Genomic DNA, 18,198 nt, shown 5'->3' with positions numbered 1-18,198 from the left:
CACTTGTTGTTTGGGAAGTCTATAAAAATATTACAATTTTAACATGGTTTTTGTACATGAGGTAGCTTAATGCAGGGCATAGATAAGAAGGTGGTAATTTATTGAAACCAAATAACATTAATGGTAATTATTGAAACCAAATGTGAAATAATTATAATACTGTTTATGAAAGGTTTGGCTGGATTTTTTTGATGGTGCAGTGTACCTATGTTTTTGTATTCCTGTATGAGGAGGTACAGTTGTGGATTTTGGGGAGTTGGTGTTGTGTAGGCCAAATGGATTGACCAGTGGAATGTTAAGGCACAACATGAAATCGAGCTGTAGTAGCTCAGCTAATTATACAGTTGTTCCATGCATCTGCTAAGCTGTGTAAAAGCTATATGCCGAGTAACAATGTTCCAATCTCAAGCTGGAATTTTATTCCAAATCAGTCGTCTTCTGGGTCAGTTTGTAGAACAAGTAATAGAAGGTAACTTTGATTTTGGGCTAAAGAGGATTTATTTTGGTTTGAGGTTTCTCCCCCCATTTTATAAATTCTTGATAAATTCTACTACACAGAATTCAGTACCTAAGTATTTTCCCTATGGTACCAAGTGAGAATATTAGTTTTTCCATTCTTTTAAGATTTGACAGTGTTGTTCCATTTGGAAAATTATTTTAGTACATGACGTGACTTCCTTGCAGATAGTTTATTAGACGTCTTTTTTGCCAAGTAGCAAGTAAAGATACAAATTTTATTTTTTTTTTTTTACCTATTCAGGAAGGAACTGGAAATGAATAGCAATTTAGATTGCAGCATGTTGCTTTGATTTTAATCTTTTTAGTATTTTTCTGCTAATTTATCACCAAAATGAAAAATAATTCGGCAATTTATTGTTAGAAGCAAACATTAAAGAAACCTATTAAGCTACATTGTTTATATTTTTTAAAAGAAGTGCTAATCAAAGCATTTCTTATCATTTAGAGAATGCAGACCTGTTTCCAAATAGTTTGTCTGAAGTTTCTTGGCTTTTACTGTAAATATAATATTGACTATTATTCTTTTCTCATAGAATCATGTAGCACCCATGAGATACTACCACCAGACATGTATTTAAACCTGAAATTTGCCACTGATGTGAACAAGAAATCTTTACCATCCTTTCTGTCGGATGCACCTGATTTGGTTAGTGGTCCAATGTACATATGGTTGTAAAACATTTTAAATATACCATTTGTCTTACCTCATGAATTTGGGTTCTTTATATCTGGATGAGTCAGTTGTATAATACCATAGGGAAGATTGTAGTTACTTTGTCTCCAAAACAAGAAGCCTTTCAGCTCAATGTGGTAAGAGGTAAACACACAAAATGTTTAACAATGTACTGTAAACAATGTATGCAAAACACGTACTTTATAATTCTTAATAATCTTGTTCTTGTTTAGAGTGAACGTGAATATATCAGTGTGACTGACATTGAAGACAGTGACATTCTTAACAATTTGCCAATGATACCTGAGTCTGAAGAAGAGACAGCTACTGCACAGCAAAATGAGAAGTCTGAAATTCCATCTACGACAAAACTTCATCACATGGCAGCTTCAGTTACTAATGCAATTCCACCCCAGGCACGTCAGAAGAAAGGTAAAACATTTTGGTTTTAAATCAGAGAAAAAAAGCTGTATGCCTATGCTGTAATATACCTCCTACAAAAAACCTGCAGCCTTTCCCCAACTCACCTCCTGCTTTTTTAGTCTTATACATCAAAACATTTATACATTTGTCTTCTTTTGTGAAGATTTCTGCTTCCTAAGACATGCTACAAGGTGTAGCACAGCTGTGCCTAATTACTTGCAATACTTAAATGTTTGCAATTTATTCAATGATGTTAGTGCATTATTTTTTTTCAATTTCAAGATGATCTGAAAACTGTATCAAGCCAAGTGCAAAAGGAAGATAAGAAATCAGATTCTGCTAGAGATAATGCAACTTGGAACATAATACATGAAGATGACAGAACTTTCCCTTCTTCAGAGCTTCCATCCAGAGTAATTGGCAAAGAATACTTTTCCACAAAGCAGCAGGAAATGGATATGCAATTAAAAACACTACAGAACATAACAGAAAATATGGAGGAGGATTTCAGAAATACGAAACTGGTGAGTTCTGACTGCTGACTGTTGTGTCTGAAACATTTTATTTTGTAACTTCTGTCAGCTAAAGACAAAATCTGTATTTTGGAATGATGGATTTTCAGATCTGTTTAGTATATGTTGAGAGAGATCGAGAATAATAGGACACAGTTCTTTCACATTTAGTGCTGCATCTGTTGTCTGACACTGACATGGTTACTTACAATGAACCAAATGCTGGCCAGAATGGTCATGTTCTTAGTGAATGGGCAGAATATATTCGATTTCTCTCTAACTGGGAAAATGGAATAGCACGAAAGTTCAGGCTAAACAGAACTTTTTGGCAAAGATTTCTGCAGTTATGCCTCTGCAGAGTATAAAGGGACTATTTCTGGAACCTGTTCCTATTTATTTTCATAAAATATTTGCATTTTTAATGTCTTTATAAATCTAAAGATAGAAGTAAAATAAATGCATTTTGGACATAATGCATTCAGATGATCTTATATGTAATTCAGGAATTACTATTTTATAGGTCATAACAGCGATAATGGTAAAAAGTTAAAAATTTTCAACAGACTGACCTCTTAATACTAAGTCTAGTTTAATTTGCCTACACCTTGAGGTGTTGCTGACTTTAGGTGTATGTGAAATGGGGAATGCTGGCAATTATTTCTTCACATTACTTTGATTTTTTTAGCAGTTTAGAGCAAACATGGTAGTGACTAATCTAAGAATGAGCAAGCAGGTTCTGATTTTACCTAGGTGGTAAAAAAAAAAATTATTTGCATGTCGAGAAAACTAAGTCAGTTTCCAGTTCTGTAGACCTGGCTTAATACAGAATGAATTCAGTAGTACTTTGTAGTTCCACAGCATCCACCTTCTGTATAATCTGTCAAACTAATAGTGTCCATTGCCTGTCCCTCCATGTGTTTGCAGAAATGTAGGGACCTCATTGTGTCACCTGCACAGTTATTACGCTAAGAAGGATGATTAATCACTTATATTCTTCATCAAGGTGACGATCTAGACAGGTTTTTAAAAGCCTGTAGTGAAAAAAAATCTTAATATATCTTCTTTGTTTCAGCTTTCACTGCATTTGAGTTTTCAACCTTCTTCTAGATATCTAGCCAAATCCCAAAGATAAACCAATTTTCTTTTTTGCCCCTATTTCAGTGCACACCAGTTGGTCATTTCTTTTTATAATATCTTATCTATTAAAAATGAGTTGTGAGGCCTGTTTGTTGTAAGAGTAATGTTCAGTAAAATGTCTTGATCTAGGTTAGTCAGTTTTAGTTTTCACTTTCTAATTTTAAACTTCAGGAAACTCCTGATTTATGAAGAATATGGAAATATTTTTATTTCTGTTTTTTTTAGATAATGTATGTATTTTTCTGTGTTTTTTAGATTATATATATATGTAAAACTAACTTTTTAAAATATAGATAATGTAATCAATAGGAGTAAAACTGTTCACAAGAATAATACAGTTCATATGTATTTTTCTCAGAGTAAGAGTCAAGAAGATTAAACTCTTTAGATTAAATGAATCTACTTGAGCTATTTTGATTCCTGAACTGCTTTCTTTGTTTTGAATCAGGGTAATCCATTAAAATGTTTAAAAGATTCTGAGGAAAAAAAATTGTATTTAAAGCAAACTTTGAATGAATATCTGTGGCGTAAGTCTCAGAAATACCTTGAAGAATATGTTGTTACATAGTTTTTTGGTTTGTAGCTAGTGAAAATAATAGAAGATTTTGAAATGGCTGCCAATTCAGACCTTGGTGCTCATCCTTCATTCTCCGAAGATGCTAGGATCATTGATGATGGTATGTGTTCAGTTAACAGAAGGATAGTAAACTTGAAATTGAGTATTAAACCTGACTAACTTTTAATTACCACTGAAGCTTATTGCAGTCCTAAAAGGTGTTATTGAAATATAGACCAAAAATCAAAAATATGAGAGAAATAAAATTAAAGGTAGAAAATCTGAATATTATTGGTACTGCTTCAACAAAAATGCATTTGAAAATATCTGTATACTTTGATCTTTTCCAAAACCATAATGCAGGAATTTGATATAAAATTTTAAAGATGATAGTATGTACTTTTGTTGTATCATAAAATGAAAACATGGTGCTTATGAGTGCTTTGCTTGCTGATATAAAAGGATATTAAATTTGTCCTAAACGTTTTTCATGCATCTTTGGTGCCTATTTAATTGCAGTATGTGCTGATATTAATAAAAGCTTACATCAGCTTGACTGTTTGCTAGAGCCGATGCATTGAATAATTTATTCTATAACAATTAATTATATAGTACCTCATTACTTACAGCTATTGTACTGTGCCAAGAAGGAGAATGCTAGGGGTACATACTTCACATCCATTTTACTTTCATACCAAAACATAGTCTAATCTACTTCTGAAGTTAATACAAAACTAAGTTGTAGAACCAAATCATGGATATGTCTGTAGTATAACTAAGTCAATATTTAAGATGTCCATTAACCTCACACACAGCAACTAGTAGTTTAGTCTTTTTGTTCACATGTACAGGACTGGTACATACATCACAGGTCTGGTAGTGCCCTTTCACAGGGAGGCACAACTGATCTAGGTTCAGGTGGTTCTAGGTTTGGCAGATAAACTAAATATGTCACTAACAAATATGCATGATAGTTTTTGCATTGTGTGTGGGATTTTTTCATTGGTCTAATTACTATGTTTATTATTTTTTCATGGCATCAGAAAACTATTTGAGAGACATGATTTTTGAAGATGTTATAGCTGATGAAAAGGAGCAATATCTTGTACCTGGTTATACTACATTGGGAGTGCACTCTCCTGCCTCTGCAGCCTCTGCTTCTAACTTTCCCAGTGGCACAAAGTCATCTTCTGGTATAATCTTTAGTGTTTATTTTCCCCTTTTTCTCCTTTTAAAATAAGTAAACTTTTTCTTCCTGGTGTAATACTTTCTCATTGCTGTCATACAGAATGTTATGTAATGCCAGTGAGCTTATAAAAGTCAATTGTCAGTCTTTCTAGATTTCTGGGATGTATGTTGATAATGAGCTTATATGTTACATGTCAGAACAGCATCGCTAAGCTTTGAAAACAGTTCAGCAGTGAATTACACTTGCACTCAAATTCACCGTTATTGAAAGAAGATGATAACTTTGGGTCCATTTCTGAAACCCGTCACTGCGCTGATATGTAATTATTTAGTTAAGTGTACATGAATATAAATAGGTACAATGCCACAGAACACTCATAGCTTCCTCCCAAAGCTGTCTTTATCATCTCTGTCAACATCCTGTGTTCTAGAGAGGTGAGATCTCAATTAAATCCAGTCCACATCAGCAAAATAAACTGTTTTATATCACTCCGCAGTAGCTACTGGCTGTGTCCTAAAACGTTATTTTATGAGGTCTCATTTCATTTTTCAAATTGTCCGTAAATTGATTTTTGCAATTATGAAGACTGCAGTAGCATTAAAAGGAAGAGGAAAAGTCACTATGCAAGCAACTTGTTGTCTGTGTTTAAAAAGGCAGAGTGTCTTATTTTGTCTGCATATTGCCTGCATTGCTTGGATTCAAGCTTCTAAAAATAATACATACTTTGTACAGGTGAACATGCATTTGATAGCCCTATTTGCAGCAGTCTATCTTAAAAGGTGTTAAAACATGGTTCCTGTATCTGCATACAGCAGAATTGAATCTTAAATGGCATGCACATCCACATAGATTTTATAACCAGTAATACACTTACAGATTTCTCTTTAAGTATAAACTTGTTACTTGCAAGCTAAGAAAGCTGTAGGTGATACTAAATTGCAACTATAATTTCTTGAGAGTATGATTGTGCCCTTCCTTCTAAGACATCCCTACTGCTCTTCAGCCACATTTCCTGAATTTCAGGAGTTTGTAGCCTGGCGTCTTCAAGTAAGTGGCAGTTGTTCATTGCTGTATAGTTAATTGGAAGAGATAATTTCCAGTTAGTTGGAACTGATAGTCTTAGTTTGATCGTAGCAGAAAACTGACAACAGTGATCTCATCTTCCTAGCAAAACTAGCGATGTCAGTCAAGGCTGTTGTTAATTAATGTTCTCTGAAAACTCTGTATTAACCTGGCAGTTGATGACATGCTCTCTAAGAAGCCAGTAAGCCTATGTACAATATTGATTTCTTTTCAATGTCAACATATTCAGACTGATATATTTCTGTATTTTATCTCACAGACTGTTTAACCTATGTATTACTAGTTTGTGTACAAGTGCAAGGCTTTTATTAACAATTTATTAACACTGTTTCTATTCCAGGCTTTCATGTATCTGGAGGCCTATGTGATAGGTATGTATTTCAACAGTAGTTTTGTTGAAAATTTGTTTACTTTTAAATTCATACCAAAACGGGGACTGTCAAGGTGGAACTATCACTTACATAAAAATCAAGGCATTCATTTTCAAACTGAATGAAAGCCTTTTTATTAGTTAATTTTTGGCATTATTTCTGACTTTGGTAGTGCCTCTTAGATTTACTTTATGCAAAAGCTGCAGGAGTATTCAAAGTTGCTTTCTAGTTACAAGTAACAGAGCTGTTAATGTAGATGGTGCTGTTGTCTCTGTGCATTTGTTATTTCTCCTATTTGCAAAACAGTGTTTTCGGACAAGTACTTATAACTGCTGCTAGTAGTAACTGCTGGCCTCTACTGAGGCCAGCTATGACCAGGAAGTTTTTGAAATGTTATCATGTGAACAGTGTAAAGCAGCAGACTGAAGATTTAAAAACTGGAATGATCTTATGCATTGAATAAAATGGTCTGACATACATATTTTTTACCGTTAGCTGCTGTTAGTCTTCTGGATCCAGTTGTGCAGTAGAAAAGAGTAGCTGGCATCCCTTTCGTCCTGGTCGTTCTGCTCAGTTATCCACCTGTATTGTTTTGCTTGAAGCATAGCAGTAAACCAAATGGTTTAGTTTATTTTTAAAGTATTTTAAGTGAAACTGGTTGTTGTGACTGAAGTAGATTAGGGAGTGATTACATAACCTTGAGGATGGGTGTGAGGCAATAAACTTTAGCAGATGGTGATTTTTAGCCAAAGGAGGAACTTGAATCAACTGTAGCTTGTAATCATAAACTACATGAGATTTATTGAAAGCAACTGATTAAAAGAGAGGAAAGAAATGGGCAGAATTTAGGTAAACTATTCTCTCACTCACACTGATTATTGCTCAGAAGGTTGTTGAAAGCTGGGGTTCTTGAATCTGGTAGCATCCCACAGCCTTATCTTGGCACGGGCAGCAGTACGACCCCTGTGGATGCTCCTGGCCTTCTGGGCTGCCAGGTGTAACCTCCTCTGGGCCAGCCACGTTCACGCACCCCAGTGGAGCTCAGGCAGTTCGGCTGTGAATAGGACCATATTTCTGGATAGTTTATTCAAGCCCTCTTTGCTTCAATATCCTCAGTGTTAGTCAGGTCTGTACCCTCAATGTTAGTCAGGTCTCACTAATTCTGTCCCATTCACATTGTGGAGTTACAAAGTTGGCTAAACTGTAAGTGGTGACAGCAAAGCTAAGGTGATGGCTAGTAACTGTTTATAGACAGTGCATCTACACACATTATCCAGGTATTGCTTGTGTGCCCTAACACAGTGAGATGTAGGGGAAAGAAGATTCAGTCCAAAGGCTTTTGGTAAAGCAACCTGAATATTCTCTTTTTAAGCATAAAAGAAGGATTTTAGCTTGTTGTTCTTACAGGCATGTTCTACTGCAAATCAGTAACATTTTTTTCCCCCATCTGACTTTAAGCTCTTTAGAAGATCCCCTGCAAATTACTGGTCTGAGTGGTGTTACTGACATCATTAGTGATCTTGTAGCAGAAGGTGATGTCTCTCTGTTGGAGCTGGGCTTTACAGAAATACAAGCTAAGAAAATCTCTAGGTAATACCATGTCTGGTTTTTATTGTGTATTAGTTAAATCATTTTAACCCTGGTTATTCTTCTTATAGCTCATACCCCATAAACAATGGAAGCGAGCATGTGATTTGAGTTGATATGAATGGGACTAGTATTAGAACTGTTTAATAGCCACTGCTTTACTGGCCGTTATCGTCAAATGTGCTAATTGTTTTTTATTATTTTGGTTTTAAAATTCTTTCCATCCTCCTACTTGCTATGAGGTATAGGCTGGAACACAACTCTATAATACAGCATATTCAGTTCAACCAAAGGGTCTGGACCCTTCTAAAGTAGTTCTGAAAGACAGAACAGAAATTTCTTGTCAATGGCAAAGCAGCTTCAGAAGCTTCCAGCCCCAGATTCCAGCTTGTCATGCCCTCCTCCCTGCTGGAGATTTCTGCACCTTCCTGACTGTCAGTTATAGAATCAGTTGTGTTCTTTGCTGAGAAAGGTTGAAATTACAGCTGTTTCCTACATCTGTTTGTGTTATGAGTTGATTACAAGGCAAAAATACAGCTGTTCAGGATGCCAAACAATCTGTTTTGTTGGTGCAATGCTTCACACCAGTTTAAGATACCTGTTTCAGGATGTTTACCCCTAAGATGAAACCATGAAGCTGGTAAGGTCATAAAACTACAGACTGATGTCAAGGATTGAAAGAATTCTCCTGGATCTTTGCTTATAAAGATGTCTCAAGACTGCAGCAGCAAAGGCAAAATTCAGTTCCCTGGCCCATGCTTCAGGTAAAAACATTCAGTTTTACACCACGGATAGAGTGGATCCAGGATGGGAAGAGCAGTCATAGAATCATAGGGTTGGAAGGGACCTCTGGAGATCATCTAGTCCAACCCCCTGCCAGAGCAGGGTCACCTAGACCAGGTTACACAGGAACGCGTCCAGGCGGGTTTTGAACGTCTGCAGAGACAGAGACTCCACCACCTCTCTGGGCAGCCTGTCCCAGTGCTCTGCCACCCTCAAAGTAAAGAATTTCCTCCTCATGTTTAGGTGGAACTTCCTATGCTCAAGTTTGTGCCCATTACCTCTTGTCCTGTCACTGGGCACCACTGAAAAGAGCCTGGCCCCATCCTCCTGACACCCACCCTTTAAGTATTTATAAGCGTTGATAAGATCCCCCCATCAGTTATCTTTTTTCCAGACTGAAGAGACCCAAATCCCTCAGCCTTTCTTCATAAGAGAGGTGTTCGAGTCCCCTAATCATCATGGTAGCTCTCTGCTGCGCCTTCTCCAGCAGTTCCCTGTCACTCTTTAACCGGGGAGCCCAGTACTGGACACAAGACTCCAGGTGCGGCCTCACCAGGGCAGAGTAGAGGGGAAGGATGACCTGCCTCGACCTGCTGGCCACACTCTTCTTGATACACCCCAGGATGCCATTGGCCTTCTTGGCCACAAGGGCACATTGCTGGCTCATGGCCATCCTGTTGTCCACCAGGACTCCCAGGTCTCTTTCAGCTGAGCTGCTCTGCAGCAGGTCAGCCCCCAACCTGTCCTGGTGCATGGGGTTATTCCTCCCCAGGTGCAGCACCCTACACTTGCCCTTATTATTATCTTATTTAAGTAGAGTGTCGTGCTCTGGTTTAGTTCTAACATTTATTCAAATTGCAAAAGGAACTCAAGAACTTCAAAGCTAAATTTGTGCACAGATCATAACGTCCTTGTGATCCTTTGAGAATTCCAAACACATCAGTAATCACTACATCAACATATAAATGTTGCTAGCTGTTTTGTGCAATTATGTTAATATTTTCAAAATCACTGAAAATTTCAGAAATGTATTCAAGCAGCACTTAATCAAACCTGACCAAAGACCTCAAGACAACTCAGTTTCACATGTGACTGTGAATACTTCTGATAATAACACTTCCCTTTGCCATAAAGTAAATCAGTCTCAAATGTGTCAGAGTTCTAATCCCTTGAGGGCTTTAATGCTTCCATCCATAAGCTTTCTGTTGAACTGTGGCTACTAGATGTAGTCTTAACTTTGCTACACGTTGTGGATTCTGGAATTATTAGTGCCTGCCAGTCTTGAAAATGAGAGAAATTTCAAAATGGGCTGTGATAAATGAGTCATTTAAAATTGAAACACTTCTGTTGGAATATCTCAATTTTTAGGTTAGTGCTTTTAGTTTTACAATGAAGAAAATATTTATTAGCCAGGTGCTTACTTTAAAGACTATTGCAAGGTGAATTAGTAAATATTTCTGAAGAACTTTAAGAAGGAAGTTACCATTTCTTATTGACTGCATTTTTCTGTTGTTAGGACTCTAAGTTAAGTGTTTTTAAAATTACTTTGTACAGGTAGACTGGTGAAGGAGCTCATAGGTTGAGGAGAGGGAATGAAAGCATGATAGAATCTCATTGGTCTTTTTTTCTTTTTTAGATACTTACACCATACACGTTTAAAAATGAAAGATCAAAGCAAAATGACTTGCAGTTTTTTCTGTGCTAGTTATCCGATAAAGACCATAACAGATCATCTACATTTAAAGCTTTGGCCCTGTTATCTGAATCTAGTTGACAAATGGAATAAAATTTTAGGAAGTTTCTTGGAAATTACTTGTGTGCCAGGATTTTATGTAGTAAAATTTTGCAGAAGAAAATTTCCCTGTTGTTCGTTGCTTATGCTTTCATCTGAGTCAGAATTTTAAAGGGATTGCAGTATTTTTATTATATCATGTGTAGCTGCCAGTGTTTGCAATGTAAAGGATGTGCTTGATTATATCTCATTTACATCTGCTCTCAGGGCTCATGATGCTGCTGCTGGACATTCTCAAAAAACAGAAAAGGAGAAGAGAGAGATACAAGCATGGATGAAAAGAAAGCAAAAGGAAAGAATGAGAGAATATTTGAAGAAACTGGATGAACAAAGACAGAAAGAGCGTAATCCATTCAATCTAAGAAAGAACGTGGTAAGGCCATCTTGAAGAAGTAAATGTTATATGTTGTACAAGTGTTGATTGTTCAGGTTAGATAATTTAAAGGCTGTCGGTGATTTTTTTCCTATTTTAATATTGGGGTTTTATATGTATTATTTTATTGGAACTGACCACGATTGTGTCAGAAGTGATCAGTAAGCAAATATACTAGTGTTCTTCACAGGCTGCAGTAATGACAATGACTGCAGGTAGCAATCATGACCTGCCCCCCGGCTCTGGATTCAGGAAGTACAGACCATTGACTGTAATAGATATAGCTGTAACATTCAAGGAGTGATAACTGCAGGAGTTGTAAAAGATGTGTTTATGTCTTGTTTCATCTTCCTCTGCACGTCACAAAAACCCCCAGTGAGTTTAAAAAGCAGAGTTCAGATGCCAAAGTTCTTCATTTTGTCATCCTTGTCATTTTGTCATTCATACACAGGGAAGTGTATGCAATTACAGAGGGTCGGCAGAGATGTTCAAATATGACATGTATCTCAAGTATCTGATGAATCTTTTTGTTGAAGTCTGGTTTCAATACAGGCTCAGCAAACACCCCTGTCCCTCCAGAATTTTTTTCAATTTTAAGTTTAATTAGTAAAAACATGTTTATGGCCTGATACATTAATATCTTCTGATCTGCAGTGTGCTGGAAATAACTGGAGGGGAAAAAAAGGTACAAAAGTAGTTCAGAAATAATTTCCCAATCAGTATAAAGTCTTAAAATATGTATTTTTCACCTGGAAACCTTCCAGACCTGAAAAGACACTGCTCCGGGGTTATAGGAGATGAGACCTTGCAACAGCAAATACATCCCTGTACTTTTTACTCAGCAGTTGAATGCAGGGTGTGCTGCAAATTCTTTCATGCTTAAGCTCTACTGGTTTTAACTCCCAAGCAGCAAATACATAACACACAGAAGTTTCCTGTTACTAAACAATTCAATTGTATTTGCTTTTAGAAAGAGTAACAGATCTCACACATGAAATACAGTATTTCCTCTGGTTTTAAACAGTCCTGCGGAGTTGAACCTGGCTGCACTTTTGTACACCTGTAGAGAGAAGTGATTCAGGAAAAATGGGTCCTGCTTCTCCCTCTCCTGTGTTGCGAACTCATAAATATAAAGTTGATGCTTTTGTTATAAGCTTTTCTCCTGAAATCATTAGATGGGGAGGGATTCTCAGCTTTGGGGGTTTTAGTTTTTTTAGAAGAAAGCATTAAAAAATTAAAATTGTACTCCAGCAAACGCGGGTCAAACTGCAACCTTGCCCTGTTTTTTAAATTAGTTATTGTTACAAACGTCACTGATTTTTAGGAAACTGAAGGTGAGGCCATTTGAAACTTTGAGCTTAACAGTGAAGACATCTCCTTAAGAATGTTAATATTTTAAGCATATGAGCTATAGGTGTGACTGTAAGCTTTCAATATATTTTTAGAGACTGGGAGTTTATAGAGACAATCTTACCTGAATTTCCTGATAGGGCCATATGCTTTCATATTGTTTTTCATTCTGGACAGCGTCTTAAACAGTAATTTTCAAGTCAAATACATCTACATTTTGAGAGTGAGAAGTTGGAGGCTGGGATGGGAGCACAGTACAGAACAAGTTAATTATTATTATACTTTCTTGCACAGCATTGTAGTCTTACTTCAAAGGATATTAAAGTCTTCCAGAAGAAGAAAGAAGAAAAAGACAAGTAAGTTGCTATAAATGTAACTTGTGGTGTTCTTATTTATATATTAATCTTCCAGTCATAAGGAAGGGGTAGTTTTAACTATCTTGTCTATGAAACTTCAGATATGAATGGCATTTCAACCAAAAGCATAGGTAATTAATGTTTGCTTTACCATTTAGGAAAACTCTGAACATGTTTCATCCTTCGATTTTATTTTTCACTTTCCAAATATAATTTTTTCTTTTTCTTTTCCCCCAACATTGACTCTTCCATTCTGTCAAACCCATTGTTAATAAATGTTTTAGCTTTTTACTAATGATCTTAAAAAGGTTACTGTATCTTCTCTGAAATTGCAAAAATAAGTTGTTCTATTCTGTTTACCATGTGGCCTTACAAGACTCAAAAGCACCTACAATTAAAGGAGTGATAGCTTGAGTTAATATGTAACATTATTTCTTCATAGAGCCCTGTTGTCTGAACATCACAGTATGAGAATATCACAAGCACTTTCTCTGATGAATGAAATGTTGTCTGAAACAGTGGTGTTACCTACAAGTGAACATAGTCCGTTGTCCAGGACAAGATCACCTCAAGAGTACAGAAAAAGGCATATGGCATCTACTAAAGGGTAACAATTCAAGCATTAACTCTGTTCAGATGTATTGGTGTCTTTACCACACTTCATATTTGCCTGCAATTTGCAGCTAGTTGGGAAAGGATTAGATTGAGAGAAGCTTTATATTCTGGCAGAATCAAATACACACTTTGTCTGGTTCAGAGGAGTCTTAAGCTCTTGTACCAGGCTTCTTACAACCACAAATGCAAATCTTGGAAGGAGCCTTAAAAATGCCTTTCAGAGCACAGACAAAGCCAATTCTAGAGACAGAGCTGTAATCAATGTCCTAACCCATTCACTCAACAGCAATTCCACTGCAGTATAGCCAGCAACATAGTTAATGATCTGAAGAGCATCTGGTAACACGCAAGAAGCAAATATAAATACGACTGTCGGTGCATATAGACTAGTTAAATGAGAGTTCAGCAAATGCTAGATTTACTCTCTTCCTTTCTGATTTTTTTCATTACCTACGATTTTACTTGTTCTTTCTTTTGCACTTTGGTGCTTATTGCATTTTGAGATGATGGTATTTGAGTATTATAAATCTGTAAATTTATTCTACTTGATGGCATTAATGTCACATGTGTGTATATGTACTCCAGACGTATATTGCAATATACTTTTCCTTCTTCTGCATACAATTTTATGTTTTCCACAATAACAGGAGGAACTGTGTACTTCAGATAGCCCTGTCACTTCCAGACTTAAACATTTCTCCATCTGTTTTTAGTAGGTGAAGTTCCAGGATAAAGCATTAAACCGAAAGTAGTCAGTGCTGTACAGAGCCTGTTGGTGGTGTCCAAGAGCACTTTGAATACATCAGCCCTGCCAGAATCAGAAGCACTAAGGAATGTCATGCACGAAGCCACCTTAGGAGTGACAGTGACTTCTAACTAACAAGTTTTTGTTGCACCTAAACTGGCTGTTTGTATAGTTCTGATTCTGGTGAGGCTTATTGGCCCCCCAGGCAGCGTGTGATGCTGATCCTCAGCTAAGGGGGCTGAAGGTTATTTCTGTGGCCTTTTGCCTTGTCTGAATAAGCCCTGTTAGACCTAAGTCGTGTCGGGGAATGGTATGTAGTAGACAGTGGGAAGTATTTGAGCTTTCTTGTTGTGTTGTGTTTTTTTTTTCTTGTAGAGGGCATCTGAAGAGTCCTGTTCTGTCAGAAAGGGGCAAAATTGCTGCCAAACCCAGCTTTGGACAAAAAGTACACCGTTTCACACCAACTCTTGGTTTAACACAGTCCAGGGGTAAGAACAGAACTTTGTTAATGAAGGCACATACTGAGGATGATCTTCAAGTTACTACTGGATTTTGGGAGGGAGAAGCTTTAATACTCATGTTGAAAGTCAGACTTACAATCCTGCAGGTTTCCTGTCCTGAGGCTTTTGCAAGTGTGCTGTCATTGGCCTGTTAAATGATTAGAGTTACCTTTTTTTATCATCTCTTTCTAAATCCAAAGTACCTTAGTTTGCCATAGCAAGAGTACTGTGTAAGCCAGGAAGCAAGCTCATAGATGAAAATTTTGAAGCATCTTGTGAGTAGTTTCGATCTGCTGCACCTAACAGGAGATGCTTTCTTTGTCCTTCCAGGAAATGCCTGTATGCTCCTACAGAAAAGTACTTCCAGAGGAAGAATGAGAAATGCTGCAAACGATCCTTTTAATTCTAGATACTGTAAGTTACTAAGAGTAATGACGCAGTGCTGTTCAGCTATATAATACAGGGGAAAAATAAGACACAGAGAATACATTTCAAAATACATCCTGGGTAAAGTTTATGCAACACAGGCCTCAGATACATCATTAGTTTAAAAGAATAAAAATCATCATTTTTGCCCCACATAAAAACGCTTTTCATTAGAAACATCTGAAATATTTTGACCAATCACCTCTGTTTACCTCCTGAGTGGTTCTAGCCAGATGGCAGTTCCAAGATTACAGAAGCAAATGTGCTAGATTTCAGTGATTTCCTGAAACAGGCATTACAGAGTCATGAGGGACGGAGGACTTGAGTCTTTCTTTCACTGGAAACCCACAGAGAGAGAGTTAGTTAGCAGTACAGTACACAAGTACTGTGCCTCTTCCTTACCTTTCTATGCTGCTTAGTTTCTGGGCTCTTTAAAGTAGGAATTGTCTTTGTTATTCCTCTGTACAGTATCTATTTAAGATATTATTTTGTCATTGTGTTAGAGTGGAAAAAGTTTATGACTGAACTTTTTAAAAAAAAAAAAAAATTTGGATTTTAGTGATCCTTTTTGCCTAATTCTGTCTGTGTAGGTCTAGATCCACACAAGTTTCCTCACATAAATATTTCCTCCTAATCAAATTCTTTAACAGATGCAGGACTTGATTACAGGAGCAGACTTTCTGATCTGACTGAAAAAGATTGAGGAAAGAATCGGTCTGAAATTTAGGAAATACTGTGGGTTGATTCCATTCTCCCTTACACCACAATTATGCTATTGACATAACAGAGATACTATTTGGCTAGCCAAATGTCAATTTATTTGACTTGGCAGTGCAGGAAAGCAAAAGAAGCAATAGTAAGCAGATTTTTTCCGGAATCTATCACTCACCTCTATGTGTGTGGGAAGTAGTTTTTCTCCTCCTTTCTATACATTCTCTTTTTAAACTCTAAACACAGGTTGATCTTTATCTGATTTCACATCACTTTCTTCTGACTGTTCCTCCAGTATATCCCATCACTGCTAAGGGTTTCACTGAAGTTCTACATCTTCTAAGAGGCACAAATGCAGGATTTATATAGTTTCATTCCTCTATCAAATAATGCCCCTTTTGGGGGACTGCATTACATGACATAGATGCTATAGGCACCGTGCACAGTCCTACTCCACTTCGTGTTCTGCCCTGGGGAGCGTTCAGAGTATGAGGCTGGAAGGGAAGAGCACCATTTTTTTGCCACAACCTCACATCAGTTCAAGATAAAAGAGTGTGCTGCTTTTACATGTGTTTACACACAGCTTCAGTTCTCAGAACTTGGAGCTTCAAGACATGTAGAAAACAGCAAGAATCATTACAGTGCCGTGGTTGGCCTGTTTTCTTCTCAGCTGCTGAGCACAGAGACGGCAGACCATCAAAACAAAAGCCGCCACATGTTGCCACCGCAGTTCAGACAGAAGGTGTTGATCAGGAAGCTGATCGAGATGTAGTAAGTCCTTGGACCGTGCCTGATGAAATCCAAAGAATACTTCAAGATACTCATGACTCCTTGTTTCAGGTAGGATGTAGGTAGATTCAGGTAGATATTGTAGAATTATTTGATACCTGCCATTTAACACTTTGTTTACTTCTGCTTTATTTAAAATGTAGTTCTCTATTCAAAATATGCGGGTGGGTTAGATGCAGAGGGACATAAACTATGGTGATTCAGCAGAACTACATATTGTCTTTACAAGCAAAGTCATTCTTGTGAGCCTTGAAAATTAATGTTTTTTATAACAACTGTGTAGGCATGTTGTCTGTCCAGGCAGCAGACGTTAGTGAAAGTCTGTAAACAGGAAAGCAAAATTGCATTTGTTGCAGAATAATCAGATAAGTAACTTAATTAGGACATATTTGAAAAAAGTGGGATCGTTTCTGCTGGCTACACAAAGGTCTTGTCCGTGAATGATACTCGATGATTCAGTTTGTCTTTTCCTCCAATAGGCCTCTGCACCGCATCCTGTGAGTTTCTCTCCTCTCGGCATGATCGACACTGATGGTGTTTCTGAGAGCACGGGAAGTATCCTCAGCAAACTGGACTGGAGCGCAATTGAGGCAATGGTAGCGGATGTGGAAGACGTGTGAACAAAATTTCTCAGCTGCTGTGCACTTCCAAACAGTTTCTGATGTTTGGTTTCATTTTTTAAAATAATCATCGTTGTACTTAAAATGGATTGAGGCTTGCATTGGTTTTCTTCTTAAGCAGCACAGAAACTGTCACTGCTTTCAGTTTGCCTAGAATGAAATTCATTTCCTTAACACATAGTTTGCTTTCCACATGTCTTCAAGTCAACAAGAACTAAATGCTGTTGGTAAGTGCAGACCAACAGTCTTAAACAAGAACTTCTGGGACATCTACTTTGCCCATCTAAAATACATAAAAAATGTATTCAATTTTAAGAGCATTGCACAACTGTTTTACCTTTGCATTTAGTATTTAACATCATTATGGATGAAGTTATTTTTGTAACTTAACAATTGTGATAAACTGATTTAATAAAAGTGAGTTTATTAGTTTCTGCTCTGAAGTGATTTATACACAGAGCGCTGTTACTGCTGTGTGCCGCTATGGCTGTACACGTGCACGTGCGCTACTCTCATATTTTAAACCCAGCTTACTTGCATAGTAGTTAAGAGAAATCTTAAAAGAGTTTGAATGATTGATAGAAGGAGGTAGAAATAGGCAGCAATAAATGAAATATGGACTTTTGTTAGGAAAATCAGACAACAGTATAAGACATGAAGGACAACTACTTACTGATGTAAAGTATTGCTGTTCATCCATCTGTATGGTGCTGTTGTGTCAGAGCTTTTCTAGCAGCCCCCAGATGTTTGTAGAAAAATTTCCCATATGGTCAGTGACCATCAACTAGTTGTGGTGGCCTGAGCAGATGCAGCTATGGTGACTCCTTCCCAACAGCAGTAGTTTTTATATAATTTGCATGTTCCTGAGTGAAGCTGTACCTTGGCAAACATCAAGAAATATGGTTCAAAGAAAGCCTGTTACAGAATTACACACGTATCAGGGTAGAACTGACTGTTCCTGTAGGTTCAGAGATCAAAACTGGCTATGCGTTTTTAGCAGCCCTCAGAATCTGCGTCGGCTTGTCCCACAGGAGCAGCCAGAGTGCAGAACTCCGTACTGGGAGGGATCATCTCCAAAGGAAAAGCAA

General features: G+C 37.2%; 1 protein-coding gene across 6 annotated transcripts in view; it reads left to right on the top strand.

Moving 5' to 3' along the window:
- Nucleotides 1-17,539, top strand: part of CPLANE1 (ciliogenesis and planar polarity effector complex subunit 1) — a 65,052-nt gene extending 47,513 nt beyond the window's left edge. For 4 of the 6 annotated variants that reach the window (XM_074570123.1, XM_074570126.1, XM_074570124.1 and 1 more), the window contains 14 exons: nucleotides 1,053-1,165; nucleotides 1,426-1,624; nucleotides 1,898-2,139; nucleotides 3,848-3,941; nucleotides 4,864-5,013; nucleotides 6,433-6,463; nucleotides 7,922-8,053; nucleotides 10,833-10,998; nucleotides 12,643-12,704; nucleotides 13,147-13,311; nucleotides 14,440-14,552; nucleotides 14,895-14,978; nucleotides 16,372-16,541; nucleotides 16,970-17,539. In XM_074570123.1, coding sequence (XP_074426224.1) covers nucleotides 1,053-1,165; nucleotides 1,426-1,624; nucleotides 1,898-2,139; nucleotides 3,848-3,941; nucleotides 4,864-5,013; nucleotides 6,433-6,463; nucleotides 7,922-8,053; nucleotides 10,833-10,998; nucleotides 12,643-12,704; nucleotides 13,147-13,311; nucleotides 14,440-14,552; nucleotides 14,895-14,978; nucleotides 16,372-16,541; nucleotides 16,970-17,110 — 1,862 coding nt within the window. In that variant the 3' untranslated portion in view covers nucleotides 17,111-17,539. The remainder of the gene's footprint in view (nucleotides 1-1,052; nucleotides 1,166-1,425; nucleotides 1,625-1,897; nucleotides 2,140-3,847; nucleotides 3,942-4,863; nucleotides 5,014-6,432; nucleotides 6,464-7,921; nucleotides 8,054-10,832; nucleotides 10,999-12,642; nucleotides 12,705-13,146; nucleotides 13,312-14,439; nucleotides 14,553-14,894; nucleotides 14,979-16,371; nucleotides 16,542-16,969) is intronic. The other 2 variants (XM_074570125.1, XR_012584926.1) reach the window with 2 other exon arrangements.
- Nucleotides 17,540-18,198: the final 659 nt, after the last annotated feature.

This window comes from Larus michahellis, chromosome Z (assembly GCF_964199755.1).
Source record: "Larus michahellis chromosome Z, bLarMic1.1, whole genome shotgun sequence".
Taxonomy (NCBI): Eukaryota; Metazoa; Chordata; class Aves; order Charadriiformes; family Laridae; genus Larus; species Larus michahellis.
This window is presented reverse-complemented; position numbering and strand designations above follow the sequence as displayed.